The sequence below is a fragment of the Cryptomeria japonica genome, chromosome 10, assembly GCF_030272615.1.
Source record: "Cryptomeria japonica chromosome 10, Sugi_1.0, whole genome shotgun sequence".
Classification (NCBI taxonomy): Eukaryota; Viridiplantae; Streptophyta; class Pinopsida; order Cupressales; family Cupressaceae; genus Cryptomeria; species Cryptomeria japonica.
Window position 1 is genome coordinate 153,876,636 of NC_081414.1, and position 26,991 is coordinate 153,903,626.

General features: G+C 39.4%; 1 protein-coding gene across 4 annotated transcripts in view; it reads left to right on the plus strand.

The window, feature by feature from the left end:
- LOC131047992 (uncharacterized) overlaps window positions 1–26,991 on the plus strand; it is a 127,710-nt gene that overhangs the window by 44,820 nt on the left and 55,899 nt on the right. For all 4 annotated transcript variants that reach the window (XM_057981808.2, XM_059213204.1, XM_059213205.1 and 1 more), the window contains exon 4: window positions 20,295–20,461. In XM_057981808.2, coding sequence (XP_057837791.2) covers window positions 20,295–20,461 — 167 coding nt within the window. The remainder of the gene's footprint in view (window positions 1–20,294; window positions 20,462–26,991) is intronic.

The window sequence follows — 26,991 nt, forward strand, 5'->3', positions numbered from 1 at the left end:
TCAAAACTTCTTCAGGCGGGTGGAGAAAGTCATTTATTTCCCTTTCATGCTCAAAACTTAGTCCTTTTCCATTGCAAAATGAAGTGAATCAAAATCTCGCTGTGGGCCCTCTTTGAGGGTTAGGAGCGAGATTCGCTTTGGACCCTCAGGAAGGGTCAGGAGCGAGATTTGACCTTTTGAACTCTCCGTCAGGATAATTTTATGGAATATAACATTTAAGTATAAGAAAGAAGAAAGATAGAAGGAAATATATACTTTCAGGATGTTTGAGAGTGGTTTCAGACCTCCAGGAGCCATATTGCAAAATCTAGTTTTTGGAGGTTTTTCAGTTTCCAGACTTAGTCAAATTTCAGGAGCAGGACTTTTAGACTTAGCCAAATTTCAGGATCAGGACTTTCAGACTTAGCCAAATTTCAGGATCAGGACATTACACAAGCAGGCCCTGCTATCTAGGTGATCCCCTTGGCGACACTCAAAATGCAAAGGCTAACTGACAAAACTCTAAAAAATCTAGAAAACAAACCCTAAAAAGCAAAAAGGCAGGGGTCCCCATTTGCAATGGGGCGATGTGTGAAAACGTCACAACATCTAGCGCCACCTTGAATAAATGTTCCTGAAACATTTCAGAGATAAAGACTCAATCGACACCTAGAACCTCCGGAAAATTCAACCTAGCTCATCAAGAGATTAGAAAATGTACTCAAAGTGGAAGAAGAATCCCTGACTAGATCAAAATGCCTAGTCTTTGATTACGCATGTGTGTGCAAGTGAATTCATTCCTCTCGACAAGACAATTATGACCCTCAGGTTCCCCTGTGATCGGCTACGTAGTTTATCTGAACTTCAAAAGCATCCTGGATAGAGCCTCGCTGCCAGTCAGACGTCCATAGTCCCGACGAGGTTATCACCGCAAGCTCATGAACATTGCTCCATTGCCAACCGGGCGTCTATAGCCCCGATGAAGTTATCCGTATATTCCCGCTAGCCAATTTTGATATTTCATTTCATTTCATTTTTTCCTCATTTTTCTCTTTCATTTTTCTCATTTTTCCTTTTGATATTGCTTTTTCATTCTGTCAATTCCTTTGGCTCGTAAGCAGTGAAGCTTACTAGGGTTTGAGGATTGCGGTGGCACTGAAGTCAGATTTTAGATTTTTCACCAATTCACAGCTTTGCCTGAAAACCATAATGACTTGGAGTCCATTAATGTGTGAAGATATAGTAATCAACAGATGTCGGCATCAAGATACAGAAAATGATTCCCTTCCAAGTCAAATACAGGTCCTGATCAGATGATAAAGCTGGAGAGGAACAACCTCGGATTCCGAGCACTTCATGAATAGATATCTAAGAAATGAGTCTAACATAAGATCTAGGATGTAGCTAGTGTGTGGGCAACAACACAGACGCCTTTCTCACGAATGGAGGCTCCCACTCAAGACACCTAAACTAAAGCAAACCGACCGACAGGCCAACCCAAGGCAAACTAAACTAAAGTGCACACCAAAAGCAAAATACCTAAAGAAGGCAAACAACTAAACTACCCGAGCCACCCAAATCATGAGTCAAATTAAGAACAAGGCTCAAAAGACCCCTAATCTAAAACGCGAAAAGAAAACCTACTCTAAACCTATATACAAGACTCCCAGACTCAACACGACTCAAAGAAGCAAAATATATACATGACTTCACATAATTTCTTAGGTTGTGCAATAGGAGCATGGCAAACGTGATGGTTCTCAATCAGGCAAATTCATCCTTAAATACAGAAAAGCAAGCTCTCACCATGCATCTCCCATACTTAGGCAAATTTTCACTCAAAATGATCAACTGGGGTGATTCGTTAGGACCATGATCAATCCAGATGCAAGTTGTTTTCTCAAAATGAGCATGGCAAACCTACTCTGGCTCTCCGTCGGGCAGACTACAAAAAATGAAGAAGGTGTCCCCTGTCTGGGATAGGGGTGGGGTGTGCATAATGCACAACACCATCACACATACTTATATACTTCAACTAAAATTCAGTCCTAAACATATCTTTAGAAAGACTTATAAACGACTATAATGCAGATAGTAGAGGCTGTATAGAAGGAGAAGGCAACATCCAGTAACAAAAAACCTTCGAAGCGAACACCATGCCCCACACCTAAGATGGAGTCGCCTCCTTGATCTCCACTCCAAAAGCCTCCACCTCCTCGCTGTCAAGCCCTTTGCACCTCTTGTATTCCTTGGTCCATTCTCCACCATCGTTCATCTTTAGCCCCAAGAACTTGTGGAGGAAGTCCACATTTCTTTGGATGATAGGAATTCGCTGCTCCAAAGCCGCTAGGTCCTAGACCTCAAGTGTTGGCAACTTGGGGGCCTATCTGCCTCCACGACTGATGTAGAAATAGTCCTTCAAACACGGAATTCGCATCTTTTCGTTGATGTTGGCCATCCCTAAATCCAACTCACCCAAGAAAAGACTCTTTGAAGATATTTCTACAGAGGATCTTGCTGCCCTCCTTTGACTCACCAGCCCGAAGAATTGTCGCCAGAAACACTTCAGTGATGTCAATGTTAACCCGGTAATGGTGGTTCGTGAAAATGAAATCATTGCCCAAAATCCTTCTCACCACATGGATTATCAGACTGTGTGAATAATTCATGATCACTTTCAACCTTTTTTCCTTGAATTCACCAATAAAGGACATTTGTCTTTTACCAGAGAGTAGCCTAATGGGAGAATCCATATCGCAGAGGATTGTCTCGCAAATAGAAGAACAAAGCAATAGTAAAGAGGACAAGCTTGTAGACAGAAGGACAAAAGCAATCAACACAAGAGAGGGGTGAGGGCATCTAAATTTATAGAAAAAACCAACCAATTGGCCCAAAGAACTATAATGCATCATAACTAGGCACAAGCTTGATGTCCTCTCCATCAAATTTTGTAAATGCAACACCTGTGACTCGTGTGAAAACTATACTGTAATAAGATACAACTAACACAAAAACTAAAGATTCCTTTGCTAGAGTTAGTGTGAAAGAAATTTGCCACCACCATAACGGGAAATAATACCATGTCTTGACTACCTACATATATGTAGTTCTTCAAGCGATTGGGAATCCCAATTATGAGATTTAGTTAGATTTTGTGACGATTTGACCCGAAACAATGATAGATAAGTGACCACCTCATTGAACTAAAATTTTTGACGGGGACTATGAAATGGGCCCAATAGAACCATACGCCACCCTGTCAGCAGCCAAGTTAGCAAGTTCGTTGGCTTCCTTATTCGCTTCTTTGTAGACATGATTAATTGTGTAATTATCAAAAAAATTTAATATCTCTTTTACTCTATCAACAAAAGCGCCCAACTTCCAATTTGGAGTTTCTCCTTTTCTAACCGCATTCACCACTAGTGCCGAATCACCTACTATTTCCAGTTTTTTAATTTCAAGATCTTTGCAGAATAACAAGCCATTAATGAGGGCCGTAAGTTCAGCCACATTGTTAGTTCCACTATCAAGTGGGATAGCCATTCTCCCTACCACCTCACCATCCCACAGTCTAATGATACATCCTCCACCAGATGGTCCAGGGTTGCCTTTGGCAGCCCCATCAAAGTTAAGTTTGAACCAACCCCAGGCCGGAGGTGTCCAACAAGATTGCTCTCTTGCCATTTGAGCCTACATAACACCAACCCCAACAAATGGGGGGATCTTAAGCCTGCTCCATTCGAGCCTCATTTTGCCATCCCATTCTGTGAACTTACCCTTCTTGGGGTGGAGAGCGATTCTACTATTAGTAGTTTCCACTATGGCATCTTCGATCTTGTTGAGGGAATCTAAATTCTTTGCCTTATCCTCAAAGATTCTTTTGTTTCTCTCTTTCCACACTTCCCATAGGAGAATCGAGGGGCAAGCAATCCACATACTACCTAGTGTTGTTACGTTTTCACACATCGTCCCATTGCAAATGGGGACCCCCACTTTTTTTTGCTTTCTAGCTTGATCTTTTGGTAGTTTTAGTCTTTTGCTATTAGCCTTTCACTCGAGGAAGTATAGTGTCTCAGGTTGACAAGAGGTGATCAGGTCATTTCTCTCCCTTTGGGTGGAATTGAGTCAGTATGGCTTTTCAATATCTTAGAAATGAATGATTCATTATGATCATTCCATTTGATCATCATCCTTTGCTTGCAAAATTAGAGATGAAGTGCTGAGTTTGGAGAATTGTTAAAGGAGAATGAGTGCTTGAAGGGGGACAAGTCAAGGCTTAAACAATCATGGCATAAGGCAAGGTAGTTGCATGAGCAAATTGAGCATTTGAGTTCACTTCTTTTGCTCCCTTAAAAGTCCGATCAGGCTTGGGAGTATTTCCTTTGCCCTCTTTCAAACCCCGATTCAACTCACTCACTTCCTTTGACCCCTTGAAAACCCGATCAAGGAAGGATGCCCTTTGAATGTTGATTGAGGTTAAGTGTTTGATGTTTTTTGCAGCGATTTGGGGAGACCTTGAGCTTAAGTGAGCAAGGTTGATATTTTTCAAGGCATTTCCTTTGCTTGGTCAAATCCCCGATTTGTTGAAGTCATTTCCTTTGCTCCCTCAAATCCCTGATTTAGCTCAAAGCATTTCCCAGGACCTCCTTAAAGTCTGATCATCTTGAGGCTAAGCTTGGAGAGATGAATCAATTTTGAGAGATCATGTGATTAAGATGAGTAAAATTCCCTTACAACGAATGGAATGCCTTGAAATAGCTAATTGAACAAGCAAGGCTGACATCTTATTGTCATTGTCAATGCCCCTTTAAATCCCTAACCTACCACAGGGCATTGTCAAATGACCCTCTAAAACTTCGATCAACCTGTGCTTACTGTCATTGACCTAGGAGAAACCCGACCATGGTAAACATGTCTTATTCTTGGTAAATTTAACGTTTTTGAGGGCAATACTCTAGAGATTTGGAAGGATATGATGTTTGGAATGAGTAGGATCTGCTGAGAATGAAAGGAAGCACCTTGATATGTTATTGGAGCAAATTGTATTGGCACCTTGAGAACACTTCCTTTGCCCTCCTAAATCCTCGACCTGCTCATGGTCACTTCCTTTGCCTAGCCAAAAGCCCAAACTTCGTTTGCCCAATGTAATCCACGAACTATCTTTGCCATCTGAAAAGTCTGACCTGTTCCAAGTCACTTCCAATGACCTATCAAAAGCCCGACCATACATGTGTTTAGGTAGGAATCAGGACAATTTGAAGGAATTGATTATGTGTTGCATTGATGTTTTGTCATTGATGGCAACACTGGTTGTTTTGGTTGTTTACTGGTTTCCAGTTGGTTCCGGTATAGTGGTTGGTTTATGATATTGATCTAGTATGATCCGGTATGCTTTGGTTTGTGAAATTGGTTTGGATTTGTCATTCATGCTATTCAGATGTGTATCACGATCAGTTGGTTCGGGATTTGATGACTCAGGAGGTATCATTTGTTCTAGTAAGCCTTTTTGTCACCGGTAAGGGTTTTATCGGCAGAGCTTTGTTGAAGATCTTTTGATGCATGTGATAAGTGGTGTCGGTGCGGCTTCTAGATGGCTTTTAGGATGTTGTCGCTTATCTTGTTCGTGTTCCAGTTCATCAGTGGTGTTGGATTTGGTTTATGGCGACCTATTTTGGGTCTGATGTTATCTAGGTTATGGACCGATTTATGTAACGTGTTGGAGGATGTTCTTGATGCGTTACCGGCAGGGTTTAAGGATTGGTTTACATTGTTTTCGGCCTAAGCCGACTTGGTTGATCATTGGATTGCGGATTTATGTTATGAACTTATTGTATTATGTTTTTGGTGGCCAACCTAATTGTTTAGGTCCCGAGTTGGTATAAATATGATGTAAGATCTATCTGTAGATCATGGGTATATAGGATTATGGTTATCTGGGTGTGAATAATGTTGTAATCATATGCAAAAGGTTTGGTCGATCATAGTTGATCGAATTGGGTTTGTAAGAGAGGTTTAAGGCCTCTGGTATTGAGCTTAACCGGAATTGTACTCAGGCATAGGAGATGCTATACTTGCAGTTCACTCTTCTTTCTGGATTGTAGTCCGATGTTTTTGTAGTCAGTGAGGCTTTTTTTTGTGATGAACAGTGTGCTCTAGGTTGTTGGCCTTCCTGCATGTGCAGGCCCCTCATATTGTAATCACATACTTACTGCATAAGTATTATCTGACTGTGGGTAGGCTTCCCACCGTGGTTTTTCCCTTTACCGTTTTTTCACGTACAAATCTTGGTGTTATGTGTTATGGAAGGATGGTAACTATTCTGTGATTTATGCTTATGTTTAATTGCTTTATCAGTCATTCCGGTATTTGGTTTATGCATTCCGGTATTAAGATTGTGTTCCTGTAATAAGGTGTTCAATGCTTAAAGTTCTGTAATCCGGTGACAACTGATTCACCCCCACCTATCAGTTGTCCTTTGGTTATTTGAGTTGTCTAATACCAATGACCTATCAAAAGCCCGACCATAAATGTGTTTAGGTAGGAATCAGGTCAAAGGTATCAAATCTGATAAAAGCTTATACCCAAAATATTAATCAGACCTTGAAACATTTCAAATCAGAAATTTAAATCAGAATCAGACCCAACATACAAATCAGACCTGAAAATGAGGTCTTAGACTGGAAGTGTGACAAGAACACTAGTGAACCAGATCTTGTAGTATGAAAATCAGGGATCAAACAGAGGGAAACCATATACAAATTTATAGAATGAAGTTGTTCTCTTCTATATCTTGATCAAGGTTTGTTTTTCTTTTTAGGTTATGAAGGCTAGAGGATGAGGACATGTAAGGAATCAGCTCCAAGATGAAGGCTCATCAGCTCACATACAAAGTCAAGGTTTCACCACATAAGCAAAGACAAGGGCCCAAGGAAGACATTGCAGCACTTCAAGTCTCAAGCTCATAGAAGGCAGCTGATGGGATCATCATCACAGATTATAAGGCAAGAATTGAAATCATTGACATCAAGGAGAGAACAAGAAAACCCTAGGCTTGGGATGAAGGATTTGCACCACATGAAGAGGATAACAGTATACAATGAAGATCAAGCACTCAAGGAAGGAATTTTTGCGCAATCTTGAATTTCCTCCGGAAATCTAAGAATCATTGCCAATTTAGCAAGAGTAATCAAAGATGGAAGCTCCAGGGTGAAGGTAATCAAGTCAGGAAGATGAAGCAATTCAAGAGTATCTCCCACCATCATCCCATTCTTCATTGCAGGCGCTTGGATAATGTTGAGTATCAAGAGATATGCCTCAATCACCTACAACACTTATGATGAGTTACAATGAGCTAGCTAAGGTGGCACCTAGTCATCACTTATCCAATCACATCATTCTAAGTTAAGGCGTTGAGGCAGATAACTACCACATGGGCACAAAGTCTGATGCACCTACCCTCATCATCTATTGGTCAAATATTCAATGAAGGACATGTGCCCTATATTTTGTAAATGTATCATTGGTCAAGCATTAAATGCTTTGTAATGGGTGTAACAAACCCTAAATAGGGTTTCTATATTTCAATCTTGGCCATTGATTGTGAACCAATCTGAGCCATTCATTGTAATGAGAGCACTATATAAGGCTCTACTTCCTCATTTGTAAAGGTTAGTAGTTTAGTAGTAGATTATTAGCGGTTAGAATAGAGTAGGAGAAGGCAAAGATTGTTGCCAAGACTTTGTTGTAAGAAGCATATTATTTTCATTGAAGATATGGTGAACTTCATGTGTTCATTCAACAATTTGCATTCTCTCTACTTCTCATTTAATTTTTAGATGAATGGAAGACTTTGTGTATGATCAATGGTGAAATTCGTACATCCATACTTCTAACATTTTGCTGATTGCAAAGAGTCTTGTGTAGTCAACTGGATCCATCTTAGCCAAGCTTAACTTCAATTATCACTCCTTCATTGATATGCTTCATTTTGAGGGTATCTATGTTTGTAGTAGTGATTTGAAAATCATAAAGCTATCCCTAGAAGATCGTGCTAGCCTTGTGGAGATGTTCACTACATGTCAAAGCAAAGCTTAGTTGAGTTTCACCAAAGATTGTCCATTGCTCTTACATTCCTAGGATTAGAGTAGCTTCCTAAACCCAATCCTTTTTTCCTTTTTTCAATTAAGTCCCATGTTCTAGCAATATTTAAGCATTCAAGATTCAATGTAAGTCCTGTTGATGTGTTTTTGTGCACAATCGAACACAAAATAAAATACCAAGGTATCTTATCCTCTCTTGAACAAAATCTTCCCAAATGCTAAACTATGTGATCGATCGAAAGACTCCAAGGTTCCGAAATGTCAGGGCTTAACTCATGCATAAGCTCAATGGTTTGATGTGATAATGATGGAATCACAAGGGGACTTATGTTGAATACTTGGACGATTGAATAATGCTGGAACTTGATCATCTGATATTGCAATTTTGTGATGATTTCTCTCCTAAACTAACTTGAATTGGAAAAAAGGACAAAAAGGGAAAGGGTTTAGGAAGACTAATCTACTCCTAGGAATGTAAGGGACTGCGAGTGATTGGGTAAAACTCAACTAAGCTTTGCTTCGCCATCAAAAAACAACTCCACAAAGGTAGTGTGATCTTCTAAGGTAAGTTTTTAGATGTTCAAATTACTACCATCAACATCAATACCATCGGGCCGATGCATACCAATGGACAAGCAATAATTGAAGTTAAGTTCAATTCCAATTCTGGTTGACCACACAAGGCAAACTTACAATTAGCAAGGAGCTAGTGGTATAGATAAATGAATTTCACCATTAATCATTCACAATTCTTTTCATTTATCGAATCAACATGAAAGAAAACGAGAATTGGAAACCATGCAACTTGTTGAACAACACATTTCACTAGGAGACAACCTCAAGGTTTCTTTTGTCAGGTCTTGACTGCGGGATTTTCAGTGGCTTGATGTGTTTATGCTGGAAACACAAGGGGGACTTATGTTGAATGGGTAATTTATAGATAAGTTCCCTAGAACTTTTATAATCTTTCTATCAAATGATTTCGGTTATTTTGATACTGTTTTAATGAGACTGCAAATTTTTTGAATAAAAAAGGGGAAAAAAGGAGGGAAGGAGAGAGAGAGAGAGAGAGAGAGAGAGAGAGAGAGAGAGAGAGACATGAAATGTAAATTCTAACTAAGATAGCAAATTCAGTCAAGCAGACAGACACCTCCAGGAAACTAGATTAAACATCACCAGCTGCTCAAGCACAATGTTTGCATAAATCTAGTGCAATCTTCAAAGGAGAAACAAGATTTTCATGTTATCAAGTACAGTATTAGAACTTTTACATTCATAGTATGTGTTTGATAACCGAACTAAGCATGAAAGGTCCAGATTAACCATGCAGAAAGAAAGGCAATCAGCCGTTCCCTAATGGTGTGGACTGCGAGGATTCTATCAGATGCTTGCTTGAAAAACGCTATGCAAAATAAATAGACATAACTGAAAGATTTCTAAATTAAGTGAAGAAGGAGACCATGCACTCACAAGGGAACTTGAAAACAGTCTTAATTCTTTGCATTAATTCCTGTAAATTTCTCCAGAGTTTTCGCAACAATCCAAGAACTTCTTACAAAAAAGAGGGAAAACCAGTCCCTTAAATAGGCTTCAAAAAGGATGAATGGCCTAGATTTAATCTAAACAAGTGGCCCAGATTCATCCATAAAGCACGACTGTCCATACCCATAAATGGGAGGCAAATATCAACAACCACCCCAAAATGGGCAATAACTACCCAAAAAGGGATAATTACAGCAATTTGAAATAATCCCAAAAGGTGCATCAATAAAGTTTTACATTTGTTGACCAAAAGTCAACTGTCACTTTTTGGTGCAAAAGTGCACTTTTAAGATTTAGAGGGAAAAAAGCACTTTTGAGAAATTACTTTCTCTATTTCAGTCTCACACTCCTTTTCTAGAAATTGATCCTCGCCATGCAAGTATTCCCGCCATAAATCGCGACCTGCTGCCCGTTCCTCGCGAACATATTCCTGGAACCTGATACATAACTGGAAGAGCAGACTGAATGGAGGCATGGGAGGATGGCAAATTTTGTATTGCATGCCCTCGAGATACTGGTCCACGTGTTTTAAACCGTCCTTCCAGTTGGAGCGATTACGCTCAAAGCATAATATGTCTGAATGGAACTGACCAACAAAACTCAAGTCCTTAGTGGAATAGGTAATCCTATCCGTTCCCAATCTTTCTTCCCAGTCCGGCTGGATTGCATTATCGGACAAGTCGTTTATCCATCCCGAAACCATTGATTGGAGGATGGTCTTACCTAGTTCTTGCATGTTTCCCAGAATCACTTCACATGCGTCACTCTCCTTGTCAATAATTTCTTTGGTGTCGTTCTTCATGGTGATAGTCCAGTACCACTCCTTAAGAACACTGATGCTATGAGGATCTAGGATGGCGAACAATGTAGGAATTTGCGCATGTGTCCAGAAAAGAGCTCTCATGAGGGGAAGGGTAGTGGCTGCCACTTCGTGCATGTGAAGGGATTCCCTCTTTACCTCTAATAACTTGACTAGAGTGAGCTCTCGATGGAGGGCCATTTCTTTTACTTCCTTAAGGATCTGCTCTCCCTTTTTCTTGATGTCTTGCATCCATTCCCTGACGGCCTTTGCGGTGTCCCGTACTCCTTCGAATTCTGTTGTGGTCCTTTGCGCCAATGCTGTCGGGGGAATATGGGATTCGGAGGCATTGTGCAATGGCCTTAGGAGTTGATCGATGTATCCTTCAGCTTGCTCAGCACGAGCCCGATACATGTCCTTTTCAGATGTGATCTCTTCGAGCTGCTTGAGTATATTCTGCACTGAATCCTTAAATTCTTCTTTTTCTTGCTCTTTAGTGGCTCGTCCGATGGGGACAGTTGTGATGCTATAATCCGCAATGTAATCTGATCTGCTGGCTTGTCTACAGGTGGGGTGGCAATGTGAAGAGTGCGGTTCCTTTGCTCGTCTTTGGTCACTCTAGAATATGCCCTGGGCTTTTTCTTCCCCTTAGCTTTTGCTTGGTCTATGTGCGAGAAGATATCCTCTAGATCAATGGGTGGCTTGGTGCGACCTTGCACTGGGCTCTGGCAATCAACCACTCTTGAGGCACTGTCTGGGTTGATGATAAGGTTAAGTCTGCATTCTGTTCTCTGACGTTCTCAGCCGACTCACCACAAATTTGCAGCTGCCCTGCCACCGGAGGAGTGAAAGAGGTGTGAAGCCCTTTGCTTGCAGCTGAATTCTCCCCTATTTTGCTGAACAACTGCCTGACATCTTCATGTGATGGTCGTTCTTCAGCTCTCTCGAGCTCATGAGTCTCATCTATCCTTTGTTCTCCTTCGACGGTGGAGTCATCTTTGGCTGTATTGTGGAGCAGCAACTCGTGATGGCTCTGTTGGGTAGGTTCATGCACTTTGACCCCTTGGGTGTATGGAATCTCTCCTTCCTCTATTTGGTTACCTAGTTCGGTCAATTCGAGGGCTCTTAGCTCAGTGTCTAGCACATCGGGTGCAAGAGGATCATTGGCTTCAAATGCATCGATGTCGCTCTGGGAAGGCGGAGCAGGTATACAATCCAATTCTACTGCATCGTCGGACGAACTGAGGTCTTTTGAAGATGAAGTGACCTCTGGTCTCTTTATAGGAATCTTTTCCCTTCTTGTTCTTTTGGACGTCCGAGTGCCTCTGCAAGCCTTAGCCTTCTTCCTTTTCTCTGGTTTCTCAGTTCCTTCTCGGGGTGCACTAGACGTTCCTTCATCTTCTGAAGATTGAGAATCGAGGCTGCCCATTAAGTGGTAAGTGAATTGGACTCCCTCATGGATTAGCCTTTCGATTTGTTGATGTAACCATTGATTTGTGTACCTTGCTAGGGCTGCCATGATTGCCTCGAAATCAGTGATTGGGTCCTGGGACCAATCAACACCTGGCAAGAGATGCCTTACTGCTTCAAATTCTCGGACCTGGAGGCAATTCCCTGAATCTGTGAGCTGATCTGGGACTCGACGGTATTCAAAGAGTCGCATTTGCTGCACACTCAGTCTAGAATATTCCTGTCTCCTGACCTCATAGTCATCAGAGCAATTCTTCCAATAGTCTTCAATTGATTCCTTTGCTTTGTACCGCCTACCATAGGCTCTTTTTGCCAGATTATCATGATCGAAATATTTTCTTGGAAAATGGTCCTGTAGGCCATAAGAGGCCAACTTTGCAAGGGACTCTTCTGCTAGGGTAGGGGTCTTCAAGTGGATATCATGGTTGCCTATGATCATAGGGAATGTGAATCCAGCTTGCTTGCTTTCTCGGAGTAAGATGTCGGCCGGGCGTGACTGCCTTGCAACCTTCATAAGAATTACTTTGTCGATTGGATACCGTGGAAGTCGGAGGGGAGCACCATCGAAGCCAGCTATTCGGATGTAGGAGAACCTTGGGAACTGAATGAACCGGGCTCCATACCTCTGTACTAGAGTAGTAGCTTGCTCTGAGAGCCTTATTTGTAATCCTCCCTACATTAGCCTGACCAGGCGCATTGTGAAGGCGCCATTGATGCGTTCATACTGACCAACTGCATAAGCTGGGCTGCTCTTTTCCCTCTGAGCTATATCTTGGTAGTGCAGTTGTGGGTAACAATCATAGACCTTCACTTGACCGGGCCCATTCCCGATTTCACCTTTCATTATCAATCCTGGCAGTGGCTGGTTCTTGGCGAACATATAGACCAAATAAGAGGTCATGGTGAAGTACTTCTTCGTTTCGAGCTCAATCAGCTGAGTGTGGATGTTATCGCTTATGATCTGGGCCCAATCAAACTTAGACTTCCCAGCGAAGACCTGCTCTGTAAAATAGAACATCCACTCTTCAAAGTAGTTGGACTTAGGAAGTCCCATGACTCGGCTGAGTAATGCGACCATATCCCCATGTTCATTATGAAAATCACTCCTGGGGGTCTTTTTCACAATTCTGGCGCTTGAAGGCCTTTTCTCCTTGTACCATTCTTCGTTGATTAGTGCTTTGCATCAGGCTGGATTCATATCATATGCCCCTTGTGCTTCATCTATGGTTGTAGCTGTGGGATTGTTTGGAAAGGGGATGTCAAATGCATCACCAATGGCCTCAGGAGAGAAGTCGGCGATAGTCATATTCTCGAGGAGCACTAGTCTGGAATTTGGTTCATAATGTTGGGCAGCCTCTACTACTAATTCATAGTTCTGTATCGCTGGAGGAAATCCCGTCGCTTGGGCGATGCCACTTTCCACCATCTGCCTAGGCCTGCCATATGCGTCGGGTGAGAAGACCCGATTCCTGAAGTCTTGAATATCAATATGGCCAAGGTCGGTATCAGCGATATTGTCCTAGAGGCTTTGAACCTTCGACTCCCTCAATCCTCCCCTCTGATATTGATACTTCATCCTTTCAACCTTACGCGAGATATCTGATTTGGATGCTCGAGATGTCTCGGCTGCAGTGGGCGTTTTTGATTATTCTACCGCCGATTTAGGCATTTATCTTGCACAGTCGGATGCGGATTACGAGGTGATACAAGAAAAGCAAGGCGGGTTAGATAGAAAATACTCCAGCATGCTAGGATTAATTTAAAATTTAGATTGGACATGGAGTGACATTTCTAGCTAAAAGGGCTTAATCAATTTTAACCACAGCATTCATGAAGATTCTTTTTTTATTTTTTGCGAATTTATACTTATCACTTTCTGGATTTTAGATTAGTTTTCAACAGAGACAAAGCATGAAAAGTTCTCCTAAGTTTGAAAAAAAGATGCAATTTCTGGTGAAGCCTTGGGAGTGAATTCTTGATTTCGAGTGCTTTGAACAACATTTTATAAGCGAGAGAGATGCAGATTTCAAAAATTCAAGCATTTTGATCAAATTTCACACATTTGTCTATTCGATTTAAGCATTTTCAGATGATCATACGAGACAAAGCGTACTTACCTGATGAGAGCGGATGGCGAGAGATTGCCTGACCTTGCCGCGTGAAATGAACGGAGGATTCTGCAAAGTTTCGAATTTCAACGGTTATCTCCTTGATTTAAACTTTTCGTGGTTGTTGGACGAAAGAGAATTTATCACTTTAAATGGTTTTTACCCTAGGTAATTGACAATTTAAATTTGAATGCTTTGGAAAAGTTTACACAACGTTTTACCTTGAATATGATTTACACGAAATTGGTTCTGTCTCCCCTTTCAAATCTGACGTGATCTTTCTTTGCACGAAATGTAGCAGCGTTGAGGGAGGGTCATCAAATTTTGAATTTCCCAATCTGGGCCTGCGCGCAGCGATTTTGGAGAAGTGGAGGACTTTAAAATTTCGAATGATTTCACCTTTCAACTTCAGACCTTGGAGAGTTTTGGAGGCCCCTTTGAAATTAAAATTTTGCCTTCTATTCCATCCCAAGGGTAAACTTCGGATCAATAACGTTTTCTTCTTTGCAAATTTCACATTTCACATTTCGCGATTTTCAGGCTTCTGGCGAATTTCAGAGCACTTGGGTTTTAGCGAATTGAAGTTTTTTGGAGGAATCACACTATTTGCAAGAAAACTTTGGACCTACCTCAGGCAATTTAACGTTATCTGCAAGCTCCGCAAAACCTTGGGGTCATGGCCTCCTTCGCAATTTTGGCGATTTCTGGCAAATTTTGGAGCTCAACGCCTTGGAGAAAACTTTGAAGCTTTAACACCTCTTTTGCAATTTGGAAAGTTTGCGATTTTAACCTGCTGGAGCTTTGGGCATTTGAAGTATATTTCGCGATTTTGAGACAAACTTCGGAGCTTTAAGCGTTTTGCATTCATCGAAATTTCGGACCTAGGGAATGATTTTACTTATTTCGGAGCATATGGATGTTTTCGCTAATTTCGCCGCCTTTCACTTTCGGCTCCAGGGTTTGATTTTGAAGATTAAATGTGAATTTCGGACCTAAAGACGCATTGTGTAAAATCGACGCTCTTTGGAATTTTGGAGCAAGGGTCCAAATTTGGGTTTTTTTGGCGAACTTCGGACCTAAACGCCTTTCTTGCAACTTTCGACGCTTTTCACATTTTCCAAAATCGCCCTAGGGTCCGAAAATGAGGACTTCAAGTGATTTTGGAGCTTAAAGCATTTTTCGCGATTTTGCCATTATTTCGAAATTTCGGAGCTGGGGTCCGAAACTGAGGTTTTAAGTGTTTTTTTGGAGCTCAGGGTCTTTTTTGAAATACTTCGTGTTTTACATTTTTATCCCAAGGTCCGAATTTGGGTATTTTAAGTGATTTCAGACCTCAGAACACTTTTGGCGAATTTTAAAAGGGACTTCAGACCTAAACGCTCTTTTTACAAATTCGATACACTTTCATTTACCCCCCCAGGGTCCGAAAATGAGGACTTCATGGCAAGTTTCGGACCTAGAGGGTCCTTTTACACATTTTGGAGCTTCAACGCCTCTTTTGCGATTTGCCATTTTTTAAATTTCGGAGCTAAAGTCCGAATTTGGGGCTTCAGGGTGTTTTTTGGACCTTGAGGGTCTTTTGGGAATATTTCGTGTTTTTACATTCTCCAGTTTTCGCCCCAGGGTCCGAATTTGGGCATTTTTTTAGTGATTTTCGGACCTGGAGCTACCTTTTGCAATTTTTAAAAGCATTTTACATTTTTTTCGGACCAAATGGGAAACATCAAATTTTGAAATTTTCGCCCCAGGGTCCGAAATTCGGCCCCCTGGGCGATTTTGGCAACTTTTAACTTAGTGAAATTTCAACCCTTTTGGCCTCTGGGTCTGAAATTTGGCCCCTACGGCAATTTTGAAAACTTATGTAAAACATCGGACCTCAGACCAGCTTTCGCTAGATTCTACAAATTTGGATCTTGGAGGCTTCGAAACTCTAAGGCATTTGGGCAAGTTTCGCAACTTCGGCATTTTAGCCAGAAAATTCGCTCCTTCACTAGTAGGCGAAAATCATCTTTCATTCAAATCCTACAAACATTTGCGGGGATAAACCTAATGCAATTTGCTTCGTAGCTCTTGATATCATCACTTTACGGACCAGTCGCAAACTCGCTCAGAAAGACGCGAGACACTCTGCGCGAAACTCAGCAGGGTAAAGACGAAAGGCTCAAAATAGGAAGAGGGGACCCTGTCGGCGACAGGGAGCGTGTGCAACGCACAATAGAACCCTCTGGAAGAAAAGGAATCTTTGTTGGATATAGTGAAACCTCTAAAGCTTACAGAATTTTTGTACCTGGACATAGCAATATTGAACTTAGTAGAGATGTTATATCTGAAGAAGACATAGCCTTCAAAAGGGCTAAATACTCTATTGAGTCTGAAATCTATGTTCCATCTTCAAACCTAGAAGAGGATCCCACTCCTGAGATTTAGAGGGAGTGTTCAAAAGAAAATGAAGTACATATTCCTCCCCAAGAAATCCCTAAGAAAAGACCTCTATGGGCTCACAAAACAATGGAGGATGCAAGGGACTTTGCAACTCCTTCAGGGACTTTTAGAGAAAGTAAGAGGCCTCGAAGATTTTCTAGCTATGTAGCCCTTATGAATGATCTCTCCAAATCAGATCCCTCTAGTGTACCAGAAGCTCTTAAACATCAAGTTTGGAAAGATGCAATGTTTGAAGAATATACATCCATACTTAACAATGATGTGTGGGAAATTTTTCCTAGGCCAAAAGTGAAATCCGTTATTTCATCCAAGTGGCTGTTCAAAATCAAACATGCCGCAGATGGTAGCATAGAGAAACACAAAGCCAGATTTGTTGTCCGGGGATTCTCACAGAAAGAAGGGATAGTATGATGAGACATTTGCTCCAGTTGCTAGGTACACCTCAGTCAGAGAAGTACTAGCCATTGCAGCAACCAAAGGTTGGAAAGTCCATCAGATGGATGTGAAAACTGCTTTCTTGAATGGTAAAATTGAGGAGGAAGTCTAATTAGAACAGCTAGAAGGGTTTGAGATCCACAATGTAGAGACACGTGTGCAGATTAAAGAAAGCCCTATATGGTTTAAAATAGGCTCCCAGGGCTTGGTATGAAAGAATTGACAGCTATCTTCTGGGATTGGGATTCTCAAAGAATGATGCAGATCCGAATCTATACTTCAAGAAAGTCAAAGGTGATATGCTGATATTGATCTTATATGTTGATGATCTTCTGATTACAGGAGAAGATCACCTTATTGGACAATGTAAGAAAGACCTTGAAAAAGAGTTTGATATGAAGGATTCAGGCCTTCTACATTACTTTCTTGGATTGGAAGTTTGGCAAAACTCTGACAGTATTGTGCTTAATCAAGGAAAATACACCTTAGACATATTGAAGAGATTTGGTATGATGAACTGCAGACCCATGTCTTCTATGGAAATTAATCTTCACAAACTGAAGCAGGCACCAATAGATTCCCCATTGGTAGTTCCCACTCTCTAAAGACAGATGATTGGATCGTTAATGTACTTGGTCAATACTAGACCTGATATCTGTTATCTAGTAAATGCTTTGAGCCAGTTCATGTGTGAACTCAAGGAGATACATCTTATGGCTGTGAAACATATTATGAGATACCTTCAAGGTACTCTTAACTATGGACTCAAGTATGAGAAAGTTGATTTGGATCTTCATGGGTTCACTGATTCAGATTGGGCTGGAAGTGTGACTGACAGGAAAAGCACCTCAAGATGCTACTTCAGTTTGGGTTCAGCCATGATATCTTGGATTAGCAAGAAACAGTCTTCAATAGCTCAGAGTTCTACAGAGGCCGAATATATCGCAGCTTCCATGGCTGCACGAGACGCTGTATGGCTTAGAAAACTACTTGTGGGATTATTCGGTGAGCCACTGAAGCCTACTATAATTCATTGTGATAACCAGAGTTGTATAAAACTCTCTGTGAACCCTGTATTTCATGATAGATCCAAACACATAGAGATTCCTTACCACTATGTGAGAGATATGGTGGATAGGAATGTGATTCAGTTGTAGTATATCAGTACAGGAGACCAGACAGCAGACATCCTGACCAAGCCTCTATCCAGAGTAAAAGTTGAACACTTCAGGAAAGGACTTGGTATGATTGAATTGTAATTTTCTTTATAATCTGTACTAATATATAAGATGTTTAATGTGTAAACTTCTTTTGTCGTGTTATGACTTTATGGGCTCCTCCTCCTGTGTCCATTTCTAAGAGGTGACGATCTTTTAGATAATGAACACTTGTACTGAACATTACAAGGTGACGATCTTGTAATGTTGATATCATGCTAACTTGATATCATCTCGACTCATGGATGTGCCATGATTGTTATGGTAGACATTATGTGACGTAATGTCAGTGCACATACCATAACCTGGATATAAGAGAATTCAATATTCTCAAATTATTTTATATCCAAGGTATCGCGTGTTATGAGATATTGATATCACTTGCTATGTGGTATCTCTAATATCTATATCACGAGATTATGTGATATATTTCTGTATCACGTGTTATGTGATACATCATGTCACGAGCATATGTGACTTGATCTTTTGTATTACGAGGTCATGTAATACATTCTATTATGAGAAATGTGATGCTATATAATTAGATGATTATTTCAATGTTTACATAGATCTCCATTTATCTTCCCTAGCTAAGAGGGGGTGTTGAAACAATGTAGCTTCGGTAAGATAAATGATTGAATGAGAGATATATGAAGTCTCTCATTCAATCATCTATCCTATCGATAAATCTACATGCTAATGGTAGACATCATAATCATCTTTATAAGCATTTCAATCATCGATCGAGATATGATCGTATTTTCTATGCAGTGATTTCATTTATATGCTGTGATTGTAATCGGTTCTGCATATCTATTCTAGTTGTCATATTAGTGTTGTCATATGATAACTACAATAGTTATCGTATTAACATATTTTTGCTCTTATACCGATCCATAATCAGGTTGCATTTACCATCGATTACCATGAAATAGCATTAAGAATAAACCGATTATTGATCGGTTAATAATAACTAAAATTGCATTAGAAACTAACCGTTTCATTATCGGTTACAATGATAATCAAACCGCATTAAATCACAAACTGATTGGCATCGATTATCAGTTCATAATCAGAAATAACTAGAGAGCATACATTAATAGCATTGAATATTGTCGAAGGAATTAAAAGAAAGACAAAATCCTTAACATTCCACTTTTGAACATAAATTTGAATACTTTTACAGTAAGAACCACATAAGAAGAAAACCATTCTATTTTTGGTTTTGTAATGAAATGGTACATGGCATTTTAATCCCATCTTGGAACTTCATCTCTAGAGGTGAAAGAAATCATTTTATGTTAGTTTGTTAATGTCATGAAACCTTTATGATCTTTATCTGTTTTTCCCTTCAAAAAATTTGTACAGTTGTTTTAAGTACAGGTTATAAGCACGCCAGTTTGTGATACTATAGTAGTGTACATGATAGAGCATAGTAGAACATGCAACTTCTGCAAATGCTGGATTTGAAGGCAAAGGAAAACATTAATGGAGGGCTTTATCTTCATCTTCAATTATCACTGTAAACCAAGATTTTCAGCATTTATGAAAGAACTTGAGCTTAGATTGGAGAGGCAAATCTCGATTGCCTTGCCTAGCAGTTGGAAGCTATGTAATTACTCACCTTACCCATGAGATCTCTAAGCTTACTAGCTGTAAGAGAACTTCCAATCTGATTGAGTGTTTGTTAGCATGAGACAATGGATGTCTTTATTTTAATGGTTTCTGCATTTTGCATTATATCTGTCCTTAAATAATTCACAATTGCATCATTATCAAGAATGATGACGAATCTCTCAAGAAGTTACCTGGCGAAAGTAAATCAGAAACTGGTATGAAGTTGGCCTGCTATATATAACTGCAAGCAGTTTTATTTATTTTACTGGAATTCTATTGTTTCTGCTGCCTCGAGGAATTCCATTGGAGCTTCAATAGAAATATGATTTAGAAGTCCAATGCCTCAATTTAAATGATGTCAATTCCACAACCTTTAATATCCCTTTAGGCTTTGACGATTATTAACCTCTAATGATTCTACTATTTTTTAAGAAATTGATCTGATAACAATTAGAAAAATTCATGAAGAGGAATATTAATATTATAAAGATGCAAGGATAGATGATATTTATGTGGAATTCATGTCTGTTTTGTGATAAATGGAATGAGATTGTTAGATTGCTTAATCATTGCATGTGATCATTAGGGAGAAATGTTACCATATATGGCGGGAAATCGGACATTTTGATCACCTGGGTTGGATTAAAAGTTTATTCAGAGACTGTTGACCTTTGTTCCATGACATCATGCCCTATAAAGCAAGGAAACTTCACATTGACATATACAGAAAATTGGCCAAGATTCGGACACTTTGTAAGTTCATATACTTTGTATCATCTAATGTACATGTTCTGATTTCTTTCCAAGTCCATATGAAATTATTTAAAAGCTTAGCTTGAAATTATTTCCACTGAAATATATCCACCATTTTGTAGAATGAAAAATCGCATGTTCTATGTTGAGATCACTTGCCTGTCCATATTGGAAAAGATTCAAAGAAACTTTGGTTGGAAATAAGAAATTTCACCAGAATGGCCACACCTTTCACCCTGTTACTGCACTAGACTTCTCTTCTATGCCAAATTTTACCTATGGGATCCTTCTACTGGTATAAAGAAACTTGAGTCAAAATATCTCTGCTGATGGAGGAGTTGGAGGGAAGGGAAATTTTGGTTATGGAACTATCGGAGGGTAAAAAAGAACTGAATATATTTACTATTGTATTAACAATAAAATAATTGTATAGAAGGGATTAAGCAGCATAATGTGTACAAGTGAAACTGTGTTATGATGGATTTTTGAGATTCTACATCGAGGCGCTTCGATTTTAAATGATGGAATCATGACTGGGTTTCTATGTTCAGACTCACCTGGTAAAATACTTGAATCCCAATAAGAGAATGAAATCAGTTATATAAAATGGATTATTGCTACAGTGTTGATACGGTATCCATAAACACCCTTAAATCTTGTTAAAACATAACACTGCTATTCTTTTGTTTGTCTACATATCATGAATTGAGTAAAGATATAGTTAGTCCATTGGAAACCTTACGAAGAGGTATGTTTCTCCTATGGTAGAGTTAAATCCATAATCTTTAGAAACTAGTTCATACTCCATATTAAGAACTTTCTTGGAGTTGAGAAACCTCTTTTTGCTGAATTGGCACCTCCTTGCTTGAGGTCTTCCTCATCAAAATCTGAGAAATTTGACGAGGTTGGATTTTCACTAGCAGCCTATGTCTTTGTAATTTCAAAGGCTTGCATGATGATACAATGCTAAGAAGATGGGGCAGAATCAAAAAGTGGGTCACACAAGGGTTTTCACTGAAATGTTGAAGGAATATAGTTGGATGGACCCTAAGAATAACAAATTAACCTAGACTTAATAGATTATAAGAGCTAGAATATAAATCTTGAGATCTTCCTCATCAAAATCTGATGAATCTAACAATGTTTAATCTTCGCTACCAGCCTATGTCTTTGTAATGCTAATAAGATTGAATGGTGACAATGCTAAGAAGATGGGGCAAGATCAAGAAGTGGATTACAAAAGGGTTTTCACTGAAATTTTGAAGGGATATAGTGTGATGGATGAGCCTTAAGGATAACAAATCAACCTAGATTAACTTGAAAATAGGAGCTAGAATATAAATCTAGGGGTTTGGATACATTTAGGTCACACCCAAGCAAATAATCCTACCAATACTACTTGTCATAATGAAGAAAATATTATGTAGTAAGAACATACCATACAAATAAACCCTAATCTAAAACCACTGAGCTAATGTATTCCTTCACTTCTGAAAGCAAATGAGTAGATATAGGAAATGAAGTTTTTTAGGTTTCTTGATTTTTGGATTGTATTCCATCTCGACGATAGCGGGCTTCCTCCCAATGCTTACTACTAGTAACATGGGATTAGTGGCCAGGTTGCCTGATGTTTTTAGCGTCGGTTCCTTTTTGTGGTTTGCATTGTTCTTGACTGATTGTGTCGTCATCGACTATATTGGTAATTGCCATTTTCAATTGTGGCATAGTTTGTAGAAGTTCAGTTCCCCTGATAGATATTGTGGTTTGCAGCACCTATCTTACTATGTTCTTTTTAGATTTTGATGGTAGTGGAGTACTGGCGGCTTTGTTTGAGGCTCTTCTTTCATCCGCCATTGCTCGTTCTACATCGGATTTAGCTTCCCAAAGTCTTTCCTTCTCCGTACGGGGATTTGGGTATGCCACTTTCTTAGCTTGCAGCCTAGTGATCGCCAACACTTCATTTGGCTCTTCCACATCCAGCATATTTACCCCTTTCTGTTTCGAGCAGTTGGCATCTTCATGGTTTCCGGGTCCACACCACTTGCATAACATGCTTGTATTGTTTTGACTGCTTTGGCACTCTTTGGCAAAGTGACCCCATTCATTTCATTTATGACACTGGATTATGGGTCTCCCCTTCACATCATATTGTATCCCTAAGTCACAGGATACGGCGATTTTCATGGATGAGGTTCAAATTTAATCGAATTTCAAACTTCTATAAAAAAAATCGAATTTAATCGAATTTCCTCTATAAAGCACTGCTATCCACCTCTAAACACAACTCAATTGGTTGTGGGTATTCTTTGTATATGCTTTGTATCTATTGGGTCATGGGTGTCTGCAACTGCTGGGTTGCCCTCGGATTTTCTCCAACAAGGGTTGCTATTCTGATAATTTATTAGAAGTATACATATATTTAAAAATAAACAAAATTATAGGAGGCGAATTTTATTCGAATTTTTTTTTCAAATTTTTCCCTTGTCGAATTTCATCCGAATTTCATGGCTGTCGAATTCGAATTCAAATTCGAACCTTGTGACTTAGTTGTATCCTACTCCCTATGCCACTATTATTGTTATTATTATTGTAGTGGTTATTGTTCCCTCGCTTGTTGTTGTGGTATTCACTAGGCGATGCATTAGAACTGGTAGGTGAGTTTGGTGTTGTGGTCGGAGGGGTTGCTTGTTCCCCTTGGGCAAAGACCACTTGTGTGCATTTTTTTTAATTGTACGAGCATTCCTTGATGAAATGTCCTAGAACTTGATACATGTCACAAAATAGATTCTTTGGACAAGTCATTTTTGTGTGACCTTCTACCTTATAGTCGGTGCACCACATTTCCTTGTTCTCATTCGACCCTTCTTTCTCAACCTTTAATTCCTTCATCATTCGTAGCATATCCTGTCCGAGGGCTTGTACTATTTTGGACTTGCTGTCACTACTGCTATCCTCCGCGCTTTCATCGTCACTTGCTTTTTTCTTTCCCTGTGATGTTTTACTTTTGCTTTCAATATTGTTATGTTTGACAATATTGGCTAACCATCTATGTATTAATTGTTCGTATTTTTCGGCTTTGGGTAGTTATAAGCATCGGGTAGTTATAAGTGTCAGTTGTTTTCCTATTGGCAAGTGTTGGGTCCTTTAAATATATTGCATAGCATCTTGGAAACTAGTATGATCTAGTCGGATCAACTCCAATCCCTGGCTGACCATCTTTTGTCCTCTTTTGTAATAATTTCATGTGCAAATAAAGACATTTTGGTCCTGTATTCGGTGCATTGTCATTTAATTATTAATTCATCTATTTAATTTATCAGATGTAGCAACAAAGATTGCACCTTCTTGATGAAAAATCCTTGTCCTTGAAGATAAGAAGAGTTCTAGGATTATGGAGGAGCGGTTTTGGGACCCAACACCTCGGGTTAAATCAAAGTTCTCACCTTTTTCTAGAATAGAATTTGTTGAGATAGCCTCAACACTACAGTCCACATTGATGAACATGACTATTTGGAAAAGCAACCACACATGGCAATAGCCCCACTCTTTGAAAAATTGATAAGTGGTTCAAGGATTGACACATCTTTGTCCATATTGGGCTCTTTACATTCAACAAGTAACATTTTTCTGCCTTGACTTCATCAACTTTTTGTTGGCAAACACTCAAATTGCATGGCATAACTCTTTTGTCCTTGCTCGATGGTTTCTTTCATAGCAATGTCTTGTGGCTCTAGTTTTGATTGTTCTTCTTGATTCTTGATTTCTTCCTTAGGAACTTTTGAATTTTCCTCTTCCTTTCTCAACCTACTTATGTACTTATATAGGCCTCTTAAATTTCGGTACCTCACTTTAAGTAACTTCAAAATCATCAAAGGGAATTTCAGATTTGATTCTATTAGACATCCCTTGATATTCATCAGGATTTTTGGGGCCTTGAATGGGTACTTTTCCTGGTTCTTCTATATTTTCATCAACATCTCTTGAATATGATCTATATCTTTCCTTTATAAGAACTTTGCTTGAATAAAAGCGAGTGGCTTGTACTGATACATATTCTTTTTTCTTTGATATCCTACAAGTTGGCAAGATAATAGCTTTGATACCACTATAATGTCCCCAATTGCTCAAACTTAGGACATTGACAATTTTTCTAAATACGTGTGCAAACTAAAATAATAAATAAATGCCAAGATAGATTTCAAATCCCAGTAAAAGGAATGTTGCCATCAAACTCTATCATCGATGATGAAAAAGTACAATATGTTAATCAGCATATATAGTGTAATCTAAATAGCAATATGTGTGATAATATAACATTCAGCTGTAAGTACTGATTACAAGTACCCCATACATTAATTTGTTGGACACCACTGTGAGTGAAAACATATGATGACAATAGATAGCAATATATTCAAACTTATAGACTTCAATTCTGCAGCAATAATGAATATAAAATAGTTTGGCTGGCCCTATAAATCATCGCAATCTCTATATGCTGGCCAGCAGCAACTACAATTTAGTATATCAGCAATGAATTCTTCACAAGATTTGCAAACTGGAACCTTTGATAGAAATAAAACGTTAACCCACTAACTCCAATTGTTCCCTGTATAGTGGCATTAATATTTATATGTTATCCTCCTTTTATAAGTCGTGTTCCAACAAATGATAGCAGGATTATGTTATGGGCCTTACTTAAGGTGATGCACTAGGATTTGTATTCTCTCAACTTGCATAGTGGTCCTCACAAAATATCAAGGATGGAAGCAATACTCAAAAGGCAGTGCTAGACCCGTTTTACTCCAATTTGTATGATGAACCCCATTATGCACTTAGATTAGCTATGATTTAATTCAAAATTTCAAAGCATGTGAGTCAATATTGAAGGGCTGCAATAATTCAAGGTTGCATGTGGATTGATGGCAGCTTCCCTCATATTTTTAGAGCACTGTGCTAGATGAAAGAGGGCAGTGTTGACGTGTTTTTTATGACAGCGTCGAACACAGAATAAAGTTGCCTAACGGTCACTTCACTCTCTCTTGATCAAAGTACGATTGCATGCTAAGATTGCAAGAAGTTCAAACAATCGACTCCAAGGTTCCTTTATGCTACGGACGTGACTCGGTTGATGTGATTGGTGTTAATCCAAGGGGCCTTACATTTGCATTGTTCTTTCACTTCTTTGCTGTGGCTGGAACTCCATCATCGGATATGGCAATTCTGTGATGCTGCTGCTTCGAACGGACTGAAATGAACTGAAAGAAAAGGGAAAGGGTTCAGAAGGATCTAAATCTACTCCTAAGGGTAGTGATAACAATGAATAGTGCTCTGGTGGACAAATTCCAGATAAACCAAGCTCTGCTTCGCCAAGATCAACTACAACTCCGCAAGAACCGGTGCAATCTTCTGGGGATGGTAGAGGATTTTCAAATCGAGAAAGTACATTTGAATACCCAAAAATGACGCAATCCAAATGACTATCCACAATTGAACTCAGCACAAATTTAGGGGGCTCAGACTAACTTTACACTGCAACTTACAATCAGCAAGATGCAAAAAGTATGAACCATGGAAATTCATCAGACACCATTACATTCTCCATTGAAATCAAAGCACTATACTACTTCTACTCTAAGTGAGGAAGGTGAAACCATGCAAGCTTTGAAAAAATAATTTAAGTGGACACCATCAGAGAACAATGTTTCACTGTTATTATCTCAAAACTTATCACAACAATTTCATACAAAGCTCCCTCCTTTTTACAAATGAGGGGGGTCACCCCTTTATATAGGCCTCAGGCCATGCAAACCCTAATTGGGGTTCACCCCAGAAGATTCCCACTCAAGGTGCAACAAGGTGGGAATCGGTAATTAATAACCCATCATGCCCATATACAATTAATTACAATCCTGCCAAAAATGGTGCTCATAAAGCATTAATTAACCATTACATTCAAAAAGTGCCCACTATGCAATGAATGTGCCCTCATGCAAAAATTGCCCATGATGCCATAAATGCACCATCATCTCCTGAACGTGACAACCGCATGTAGAATGAATCTTCCATAATGCCATAAATGTGATGGCTGCATGCAAAGAGATGCTTCATTAATTCAACGTCTGTTGACTCGACTGCCACTTGGTGGAAAAAACCCTGGAGAGAGAAAAACTTCAAGAGGGAGAATCTTTGACTCTGGAAGTATTTTCTTGAAGTTTTTGAACTTGCCTTGCTCTGGAAAAGATTTTCAATGATTTTTCAACATCTCCTATTTTTTAGGAATTTTGCAGAAATTAGGGTTTCAAGACCATGAGGAAGAGAATTCTCCTATGAATCCAAATCTGTAAAACTTTTGAAATTTGGATGTGATTTGATGCCCGCGAATGGATTTTTCAAATTTTTTTCGGGGGGGGGGAATTTCTTGTTTAGTTCATCCCTGATTCCTTCCTTGCCTTAGAAATTTTATCTTCAATTCTTCCTTGGATGTGATTTCTTGTTGTGGAATTTTCCTTTGGAAAGAAATTTGTTCCTTA